At 37.9% G+C, this 12,146-nt stretch overlaps 1 protein-coding gene across 1 annotated transcript in view; it reads right to left on the reverse strand.

Moving 5' to 3' along the window:
- The window catches only part of LOC135210947 (exosome complex component RRP4-like), a 602,376-nt gene that overhangs the window by 77,965 nt on the left and 512,265 nt on the right, over window positions 1-12,146 (reverse strand). The window contains 2 exon segments of the mRNA XM_064243926.1: window positions 1,766-1,804; window positions 1,807-1,902. Coding sequence (XP_064099996.1) covers window positions 1,766-1,804; window positions 1,807-1,902 — 135 coding nt within the window.

Here is a 12,146-nt window from a genome sequence, read left to right on the forward strand (position 1 = left end):
TTTATGGCGCTTATGGAGCTGGTAACCGGTTAATGGCGCCAATATCTGGTTTATAGCACCCCCTGTCAGGTATGTTATAATGCCATAACTCTATTATAGGTGCCTTATGACGAAAACCAGGTCGCCATTAACTAGTAAAACATGTTACCTGACTGGGGGGGCTCTGGCCCCCAGTAACCCCCCTTAAAGATGGACGCAGCTCACTTTTCGAGCTGCTAATGACTATTTGTCGTGCATCGGCAACAAGGATATAACTCCACTAAACTTATGCCATCAAACACAACCTTAGATAAAATTGAGAGAACAATTTTAATCAAAATTTCAGGTCTTCAAAGAACACATTTCACTGTTGTTTTCACGCCGATAAAAGATGAGTAATGTATCTAAAAGTAAAGCTCGTACTATGAAGAAATCAAGTGAAAATACAACGGAATCACATATTATTTTTACACAATAAACATGCCCACAACGCAATCTGTTAATGAGGAAAATAACTTAGTTCAAGAGACATATCAAACTCATATTTCAACTTAGAAACAATGACAAATTACCTTGTCTCATATAAGTAAAGTATCTAAATATTTTATGCTAACTAGAAGCAAGGCAATTCGCTCAGATTGAGTTAAATACAGAGAAATAAAACGTAAATACAGCAAACTAAACTTGTATTTGCCATCAGCTGATTTCCAAATCAAAACATTGACCGTTTTGTTAGTATACAATAATATGAGAATACATACAATATTATTGGATACAGTAGTATAAACTTTTTTTAAAAGATTCATGGAAAAAGAGGCATATTCATTTGTATTTTTTATTTTGTTATAAATATGCGTAGCCGTCAGCAGCCTGACATCGCTGAATTAGATGTCTGTCCGAATCTGATTTCCGTTTCGTGTCCAATTTTGTTTTTCTAATATCATATCATAGTCAGAATGCATTGAACCTCCAAAATTGGCTTATATTAATAAATTACTAAATTATATTGTACATACAGTATACAGGCAGTCCCAGGTTTGCGATGGTTTCGGCTTGTGGCGTTCCGAGGTTATGACGCTTTTCAATTATATTCATCAGAAATTATTTCTAGGTTTAGGTTTATGATGCATGTCCCAGGGTTATGATGCTTATGATGCCGATCTGACAAAAGAAATATGACTCCAACCAAAGCATTACCAGTAAGGTTTTCTCAGGATTTTTGACGATTTTCCATGATTTTCCGGCTTATGATGCGTCTCAAGAACTGAACGCCCTGTCGTAAACCAGGAATTGCTTGTACAGTATACTGCAGACTAGGCTCTGAAATCAATAATTACTATGCCATATATGTATACAGCATCTCTATACATATATGGCATAGTAATTATTAATTTCAGCTAATTCTCTAGGTTCAATGCACACTGGCTTATGATAATTCAGTATAAAGAGAAATTTAATAACATTTAACAAGTTAGCCTCGTGTATACGATGATGATGTTATCATGGTACATATATCGTACATATACGAATACAGAGCCTAGTCTGCAGTATACGGTTAATTAACATGGGCCGACTTACGCCCAAACCAATTTACGACCAGTTGGTCGTAACCAATTGTGGTCGTAAGTTGAAAACTACCTATATTATCTATTGAAAAAAAAAGCTGGGGATATTCCTTCCCTCCAGGACTAATACTGCTCATGTTTATCTAACAGACATAAGTTAAGTGCTCAGTGAAAGTCCTTCACTAATAACTGTAAAACTAAAGGGTATAATGAATGCTTACTTTGCCATATTTAGTTGAACGTGCTGTAAGCCTTAGTAAAAACCATCATCATTAATTTTTTGAACTTCAACACAAACAAGGTCCCCTTCACGAAGAAGGGCCCTCATTTCTCGCTCATCTTCAACGCTGCTTCTTCTCTGTCAAGGGGGAGATAATTAAAAAATCTAATTAACTTACTAAACCAGTCTGAACTTCATTTACCAGAATGCTTTCAGTACAGTGCTTGTATTTTTATTCACAATGGTACAAGTTTTCTTACTTCTATCTAATATATCATAGACTGATTAACCCCAAATTATACCATAATACGTATTTCAGAAGTAAGTACATCACAAATTAATTATACATGTAAGAAAGCATTCCTATTCCTATACAAAAACACAACTTAATTTGATTATCAGTTCTAGCAAAAATTACATAAAAATAAAATATTTTTACCAAGCTGAAAAAAAGAATACTGCACTCTGTCTAATGCAAACCGGTGGACACTTACAAATCATTATAAGATACCTTTCCATATTACTAAGGTCCTTTACATTAGGAATTACTTTCTGTGAAGGTTGGAAATCAGCCGTTGAACTTTCAAACAACGTCATGGAGATAATGCAGTGCAAACACAGATTTGCATTTCCAAAATGTTAAATTAATAATAGATGTAAAAGATAAATTTCTCCTAAATGCCAGAAAAGTGGATACTGCCCTAATTTCATGAGCTTTAGCCTTGTAGACTGGGAGAACGTCCTCCTTAACAGAAAAATATGCTTCTCGGATGACGTCTCTTAAGGAAAATGCAAGAGCATTCATAGATAAAGGCCTGGAGGGTTTTTTGACAGAACACCCAAGACTGCCAAAACCTCCATGAATGTCTTTAGTTCTCTGAAGGTAGTACTTTAAAGACCTCACAGAGCACAGAGTTCTTTCTTCATCGTCATTACCCATTGATTGATTGATTATGTCTGTTAAAAACTGGTGTCACATCTCGGTTATTGACACCAAAATAAATTTAGATAGAAAGTAGAATTAAATCTAAAATTAATTTAATATAAAAATTCTAAAAATATAATTATATAAATATATTTGTTCAAATATATTAATTCTTACATAGATATTCTATTATATAATCTAAATTTTGTTGAGGAGGCCAGCCTCCCTCATAAAAATATATAACTGCTCCATATTACCATCCTTTCCAAGAATTGTAGATAGGATAAAATTACCTCTTCTATCACATCCCCAATACAGGAACCTATTTCTCAAATTCCCCCAGTCTGGGGCCATTCATTGTCTCACAGTCAGGGACACAGTACAATCATCGCAAAATGGAGGATTTTCATGGGACATCAAGAACCCATGGGTGAGTCTTGTATGTCCAATCCTCAATCTGCACAACATCATTTCTTGTCTCCTTGGCATATACGGATATGACCAAGGAGACACTGATGAAGTGATACTGCCCATTTTTTTATTAGTTAAAATATCCTCCTAACTGGGACTGCCAAAATTTTTTAATTCTCTGACCTACTAGAGGGTACAAATCCCGATATGGTAGTAGGCATCTTGTGGGTTCTGGGGAGCTGACCGCAGACTTTGCAAGTTGGTCAGCTTTCTCATTCCCAGCCACCCCAACATGGGAAGGAACCCAACAGAACTTTATTTCTTTCCCTCTTCTTCTTAGTAAAAGCAGCCATTCCAACATATCTAAAACAGAGGGTTTAAAGGGTTAAAAGATTCCAGCGACTGAAGAACACTTCTTGAGTCACAATATACTATAATAAAATTATTTTCATTCCTAATTAAAACTTCCTTTAAAGCCTTTAAAATTCAATATAATTCTGCTGTAAAAATCGATGCAACAGATGATAACCTGCCGCTTCTCTCCACTTCAGGGAAGGCTACACCAAAGCTGTCATTACCCAGGACTTCTGTCAAACTAGGGATCGAAAAAGAACAAGGCCAGGGATTAGAGGGAGACTCATTCTTGGCTAAAAAGCCAAGGGAATGGGAACAAATGGAATTCCCTTTCAAAAAGCCTATTTTCTTATCAAGAGCACAAATCTCGCTAATCCTTTTAGCAGTCGCTAAAAACACTAGGAAGAAAGTTTTCCTGGTTAATCCCTCAGACTAAGTTCATGCATAACCTCAAAACAAGGCAGAGACAACTACTTTAACATAATATCCAAATTCCAAGGCACCATAGGAGAATCTTTACGATTAGAAGTATCAAACGATCTAATGAAATCAGAGATGTCTGGGTTGGAAGATAAGTCTAAGTCTGTGACGGAAAACTGATGCCAACATGGCCCTATAGCCCTTGATGATAGGTTGACAGGCTTCTTACTGGCCTCAAATGAAGCAAGACATCAGCTATAAGCATCACAGTGGTTTTAGAAGAGATGTTGGAATTCTTACACCACTCTCAGAAGATTCTCTACTTATTCTGATAAACGTTCCTTGAAGATTTTCTCCTCAGAAAACCCTTTCTTTCTATGGAGTTTCTGGACAATTTGAATCCTGAATCCTGTCAGGGCCATAGAAGACAGGTTTTTGTGGAATCTGTGGAAGTGTGGTTGTCTGAGTAGCTGCCTCTTTTGAGGAAGCAACCTTGGGAAGTCCACCAAAAGATCTACAAGATTCGGGAACCATTCCTTCGATGGCCAGAAGGGAGCCACCAGGATCAGAGAGACGTTGCTGTGTACAAGGAATTTGTTCAACACCTGCCTTATCAGGCTGAATGGAGGGAAAACATAGTTCCTTGTCCAACCAATTCAGAAGAAAAGCATCCACTGGCCACACCTGTGGCTCTGGAACTGGCAAAACAACCAGAAGAGGGGTTGGTTCCGAGACGTGGCGAACAAGTCTATCGTTGGTTTTCCCGTCACCAAAGGTGTAGGCAGACCAGAGGATCCAACGTCCATTCTGCCCGTAGGACCTGTTTCCAATGACTTAGCTCGTCTGCCAAATTGTTTAGCTTCCTCTGGATGAACCTGGTGACTAAACATGTACAGAGGAACCCCCGTATTTATGTTCTCCGGATTTGTAGATCTCTCTGGAACATTTCCCTCCATTATTCACAAGAAATTCACCAATTCACAGTATTTTTCTATGAGAAATATCCACAAATTCCTGTTTTTATTATCAATTTCATCATAAAATGCACTATTTGTGATAAAACTATTAAATAAACAGGAATACAAATTTTTAAGGCTTTCCTTGAGTTTTAACTAACAAAATAGGCCATTCTACGTGTCTTTATAGGGGTTCCAATTATTCGCAGGTTCTAACTCCTGAGACTTTGTTCTCTACAATCACTACTCATCCCAGGTCCAACGCATCTGAAAAGAAGTTTAGGTTGGGGTTCAGCTGAAAGAGAAACTTGTCTTCCGACAGCCTCTTCTCTGAATTCCGCCAAAGAAAGTACAGTGGACCCCCCCCCTCCGGTACTCGCGTTGTCCGGATTCGCGGAATCACACATTCACGGATTTCTCTCGGGAGCATTTCCCCGCATTACTCGCGGAAAATTCGCACATTCTCTGTATTTTTCTATGAGAAATATCCACTAATTCCTGGGTTTTTTATTTTATCAATTTCATCATAAAATGCACTTTTTGTGATAAAACTATTAAAAAAACCAAGTATGAACATTTTTAGTGGGTTTTTCTTGAGTTTAAACTAACAAAATACCCTGTTTTTAGCATTTTTATAAGGGTTCCAAACATTCGCGGGTTCTAACTATTCACAGGGGGGGTCTGGTACGCATCTCCCGCAAATACGGGGGGACCACTGTACTCTTTTATTTCCTGCATTATAGGAAAAAAAAGGGTCTGGAAGCTCCTTCCTGTTCCAGTTCGTTTCCAGAAAGAACTGCTGGGGTCTGAGATGTAGCCTGCAAACAACACAAACTGCTCTATCAACGAATGCAACCTCAGCAGACACATCCAACTGTTGGACGAGCCCTCGTTTAAGGCCAGAACTTCTTGGATCTTTTCTTAGGTACGAATCTACCCTTTTCTAGGTCGGAAAAATATGAAAACACTGAAACTACAATCATTCCAAATACTGAATCTCCTGAATGAGAATCAACTGTGATTTTTGGGAGTTCACAAGGATTCCTAACTCCTGGACTAAAACGAGTCTTCTCGAGGGCCTCAGCACACTGACTCTCTGACTGGGCTCTTAGGAGCCAGTCATCTAAATACAAGGAAATTCTTTTCCCCTGAAAGTGAAGCCACTTCGCTATGGGCGCCATTACCATGGTAAACACTTGAGGCACTGCAGTCAGTCCAAAGCAAAAGCCGTCAAAATTGAAAAATCTTCCCTTCGAACACAAACAAAGAGATACTTCCTTGACTAGTACAATATAATTTGCTCAATTTTAGCTCAAACCTCAAAATTTAAAATGAAAAACTGAAACTTTGGGAAAATATAGAGGTGATTTGTGTTATCTTCATCCAAAAAGTCCCAAAAAATCCAGTGACGGGTTTTCGAGTTATGGCCACAAAATGGCGGCCATTTTGGTTTTTTCAGTTTTTCTCATTTATTGCTCCTAAAGGGTAAAAAAATAAAATTGGTAGATGAAATATACATTATCTTGTATTATATGGTAGTTTTAGAAGCTATTTGAACAAATTTCATCAGTACTAAATACATCAGTGTGAAATTATGGGTCTTTATGTAAAAAAAAATTCTGTTACTCGTAGTTGACATGAATATTCCTATTCCTGGTATTGGAAAAATAATTGGTATATCATAATTTTTACCTAAATAAACAATCTGCAGAATCTTCTTGTCTTTCAAATGACACCAAAATGACACTTCTAGGACGCACCATTGCGGCGGTATCTTCGTTTGAATACTTCAATTGGTGCCATTAACAATTACCTAGTTCCTACCATATAATCGTCAACATTTTGCTGTTGAAGACATTCATAGGTCACATGCTTATGACATTATAATTAGTTGAGGATAAATTCTAGGTCACATAACCACAATTACCATAAAAATTATGTAGCGAACTGAGCATATAACCGGTAACTACTTGCAATACAATACAATGTGGAAAAAAATTATCAAAATTAGTTTTCAACTATACAGCTGTACAGACAAAATTTAACTTCAACTTGATGATACTCCATTTTTATGCACAAGGGATTATGCATTAATTACGCTAAAACAAAAATATGAATCATTATTATTTCTCGTAAATTATTTCCTTTTCTTTTTCTGTAAGGGTTGAGAATAGTCTTCATTTTCAGTTTCACTATGTTCTACATATCCCACTATATCTCCTTCTTTATCTTCAATGAAACAGATTATTGCACCCATGCCCAGCACAATACCCACACATATGTGTACAAGGGAGTCCACTTCTCCTGCACTCGCAGTTCAGTTCACAACCTTTTCTACAATTACAAGTTATAAGATGAAGTAGGGAATGTGGTACAGGCTCTTTAAGCGATGTTACTGGTCTTAGTCAGTCATTTTCTAACTTCCAACCCCAGTCAGTGGGGTCTAGAGTAATCCCTTGCCACTATTGTACTTGATGGAAGGTACGATAAGAATGTTGGTGTCCTGCTGCTGATGTTGGAGGAAGTGTAGCTAGATCAAATTTGGTATGTACAGGCTGTTTAGCTATCGTCCTTAAGTAATTAAAGTACCTTGTTTATCAAGACTACCTTCTGGCCTTCCTCCATACAGGACAAGAAGAAATTCTTCTCCAGTAGCAGCTATATCATCTGCAGAGGCCTGGGGGTCATTAAAAATCTGCATCTTGTGACTTAGTACAGGATCCAACTGTATAGGCTTCATCACAATTCACTTTTTTATTGGCAACAATACCACTTGATATGGAGATTAGGATAGATGTTAGTCGGTTGTATGGCTTGTGTACAGCCAGCCAATCTTTAAAGGTATTCATGTCAGTAAGATCACGAGTCTGCCGAGATTCACGAAGATCAATATGCTGTTCTGAAGTGGTAACAGTAACTCCACTAACAGACTCAACAGCATTAATGATACTGGCTGTTGCGGGCATTGACTTAACCCATTTAACGATAACTGATGGTATTATTCCACATCCTCGGGTGAGACCTCCAGATGTTTTGATGGAATGCACGAGGACTTGCTCAATTGTCATATCGGTCCAGATCCCTGACCAGAACTTGTCGCATCTTCTAATTGTGAAATATCCCCCTGTTGCAAATTTTTCAAACTCCTCTAGTTTCATGACTTTTTCCAGTTTATGCATTTGCTGTAGATAGACTTGAGCAGACTTTGCATAATTCAGGTGTCCTGCTGCATGCAAGTATGGTAGCATGATTTTTACACTGTAGAGGTGAAGATTCCAATCACCACAATGATCTGCCCTTAAAAAGAGTTTCACAATTGTAATACACCTAAAATACTGTACCCATAGCTTTTCGGTTCTTCCACATGATTCAGCATCTGTAAGCTTCATTTCAAGTTGATTCATGATGGACTTTACAGCACTTGAATTTGCTGTTACCTCCAGTGTTTCAGTGTTGTTGTCAACATAAGAACATGCAGCAGGTTTGTAAGTCTTTTCTTAAGGGTCTCATTAACTGAAGATGAATCCAACAATAGTACTGCTAATACAAGTTGAGTAAGGAAATGAGCTTCAAGACTCCTGGCATAAGCACATCCAGTCATCATATGAACAACACTGTTCTTTGCATACACTGTCTCCCACAGTCCTTCAAGGCCACTTCCAGCCATTATGGTCCCTATAACTCCTAAAAATTACATAAGAAGATGAAACCCTCCAAGGCGTACAGTGACACGGGAAAGAGGGCTACTGGGACCAGCAGCAAGAACCATATCACAAGTTTTAGAGTAAAGTGGTTGGTCAAAGGTTACCATGACTGTAGACTGTCCACTCTTTAGACCTTCTTCTGCAGCATTCAGGAGGCAATTGTAAATTATAGAAGGGTTGGTAGGGTCAAGATTAACAAATGGTACAGGTAGTAAAACTGATGTCTTATAAGATGAGCTTTTACTGTATATCTTGCTCATAAATCCAATCCAATTCGGGCATGGAGACCTTGAAGCCATGTGCTACATATCCACAATGTGTAAGGTTGTTGGGCTAGTTTTACACTTACAGGTTCATGTACAAGTGTTTCTATGTCTTCAGCTGTCAAAAGTGAATAGAACTTTGTCATAGGCATATGGTACACAATTAAATTTGCTAAGTCCCTGAGTTGCTAATGCCTCACTGTTAATTCTCTCAGCCCTGGGAATGGGCATGTTTTCATGAACTTGATCTGCCGGTGTCACACACTTGATTCCTCCCATTGAGTGGAATGTATTATGACCATATAAAGTTGCAACATTATAGTTAGCATTATCATACACAAATTGGATATATGACTGTGGATCTACTGTAGTTGATGGGTTCATTGTAGCTGATGCTTCATACAGCAATACTTCTCTATATGGGGCATAGAATCCTAGGTTAGAAACGATGTCAATCAGTACTCTTGATCCATACTTTCTGTGTAGATGAACACCCAGACCAGTTTGTATGTGCGAGACAAATGATCTAGGACGAACAGCAGCAATGATAGCATGCTGTATACTGATTGACTTTCTTTGTAATTTGATTATCATTTTTTTTCAGTTTCAAGATTCCATCAATTAACATACGATGATAATCTGGAACAAGCTCACAATTTCCAGAAACTACTTGCTCTGCTGAAGGGAATACCTCACAATTGTAAGATTTTGGACGAATGTCATTTCGAATTATCAGAGCAGCAGTTTCTATCAGTCTTCTAGCATCTTCAGCAGGATCACTTTTTCGTGCATCATACCATTCATCCGTTAAAATATCTTTCATACATTCAGTGAAACACACCACTCTACTCTTACCTATCTTATCAACTATTGTTATTTGATTTCCATAATGGTTCTTGAGTTTCTTTTTCAAGTATTGATTACCGTAATTAATACCAGCATTTTCATAGGTACCCATAATTGACATTAATTCATCAATAGAATACTGGCATTCATCATTTTCTTCCAAATACTCGCACAGTTTGATAAAGGCTATTGACTTTTTTCCTTATCCATTTTTTTGTCCCTGTGTGTGACTGTTCCTGGCTTTGCACTGCCTGGCCTCAAGAAGTATTTGTAGCATGTACAATGGTACCGTCCGTCCCTTCCGCTGCGACAAGGTCAATGACTTTGGACACTCGGAAAAGAACCACTTTCCCCCAGTTATCATTTCGTTCATCAGCATTTGTGCAAATGTTGTTAACAAATTCTAGTGTTTCCACGACACTAAACTCATAAGAAGTTGTCTTCCTAAATTTTCTCACATCCACAGCAATTTTCTTTTCACAAAATATCACTACTGGGATTTAAAATCGAACTCATGCCTGATTTCATGGGTCGTGTGAACTTTTCTAGGTGCGGACTCCCAGCGACATGTGTAGTCTTTTCCCTACATTTCACATGAACAATCAAACGAGCCTCCTTGTTTTTTTTTTCCCAGTTTAAATTGGAGTTTTACTTTGTCCCCCTCTTTTGAAGTACTCTTCTCAATTTATGTTTTATTACCCAAACTCTAATGACGCGCACAGTTTCACCAAAACAATTATTGCCAGTGGGCTAGCACAATATGCAAAATTTTGATTTGTCTTCCATTTTTTCTGTGCCTTTCATTAATGATCATACAGTACTAACATTTTATATATGTATTGTATTATATATTATACTGATTGTCACATACACGGAAAAAAGTACGCCTGTAGATGTAAGTACATATATAATATATATATATATATACAAACAGATACTACGGCAGTGGTATGTCATAGAAATGTCCTTTTGGCGTCATTTAAAAGACAATAAAATTCTCCAGATGATTTATTTAGATAATAATTGTGATATACCAATTATTTTTCCAATAGCAGGAATGGGAATATTCCTATCAACTGCTAGTAACGGAAATTTTTAAAAATAAAGGCACATCATTTCACACTGATGCTGTTAGTACTCAAGAGATTTATGTAAATAGGTTCTAAAAGTATCATATAATAAAAACCTGATGTGTATTTCATTTACAAATTCAATATTTTACCCCTTTAGGAGCAATAAATGAGAAAAACTGAAAATTCCAAAATGGCCGCCATTTTGTGGCCTTAACTCAAAAACCTGTCACTGGATTTTTTGGGGACTTTTTGGATGAAGATAACACAATTCACCTCTACATATTCCCAAAGTTTAGTTTGTCATTCTAAATTTTGAGGTTAAACCCTAATTGTATTGTACTAGACTTGAGAGGCTGGCCTCCCAAAAGGAAGAGGTTGTCTTGAAACCACCTTTGGAGGGAATCTATAGGTCCTTTCTGGAAGACTGGGCAAGGAGATCTTGCGTACTTTTCTTCTCCAGCTCCAAAGCAATGCCTAAAACTGTGGCTTGAGAAAACAAGTCCCTCTTATCCAAGGAAGAGTATAAAAGAGCTGACCTCTGCAAGGAAGTAACCCCTTCCGACATGTAGAAACACCAGAGTTCCCTCTTCTTGAGCGTCCCCATGATGTAGAGAGAGGGCAAGTCGTGGGAACTACTCCTAATCCCCTTGTCAATACACGAGTGAACTCCCATCCAGTCTGCCAGGTTCTCCGAAAGCAAAGGGCAAGACTTAATCTTGTAGGCCAGAGTGCCAACGGACCAGTCAAGAAAGATGAAAACCTCAAAGACTTTGAAAATTCTTTTCAAAAGATGCCCCAACTCTGAGGCAGAAAACAAAATCTTCGCCTATTAAAAAGCTAAGCGTCTAGCTGCATCTAAGAGACCAGAAGAATCACCTTGCGAAAAGGTGCAATTATCCAAGGAAGGAGCCTCTTATGTAGCATAAGACAAGTACAAGCAGTCCTCGCCTAATGGCGCACTTAAATAATGGCGATTCATTATTATGCCGCCAAAATCGACAATTATTAAGGATGGCGTCATAACATACCTAACAGAGGCACCATTAACCAGTTTATCAGCACCATAAATCAGTGAGTTTTGGTTAATGGTGGTTTTCGAGAACGGAAACGTCGATAATAACCGAGGACTGCCTGTATCTCCACAGTAAATGTCTATCTCTTTAACCCTTTACTGCCGACTGGACGTATTTTACGTCGACATTTTTGTCTCTCGTGTGCCGACTGACGTATGTTGACGTCGACTTAACAAAAGTTTTTTTTTAAAAAATACGCGGAAAAATACTTAGGTAGGCCTACCAGCCTAAAACTTTTGAATCACGCGCCTTGGGGGATGCTGGGGGTTCACAGATCAAGGTGTTGTTTGTTTACAATCGTTACGCAGGCGCGCAAGCGCGAATTTCTTTCTTGCCACACTAAAAAGTATCTGTGAC

Source organism: Macrobrachium nipponense, chromosome 4 (genome assembly GCF_015104395.2).
Source record: "Macrobrachium nipponense isolate FS-2020 chromosome 4, ASM1510439v2, whole genome shotgun sequence".
Taxonomy (NCBI): Eukaryota; Metazoa; Arthropoda; class Malacostraca; order Decapoda; family Palaemonidae; genus Macrobrachium; species Macrobrachium nipponense.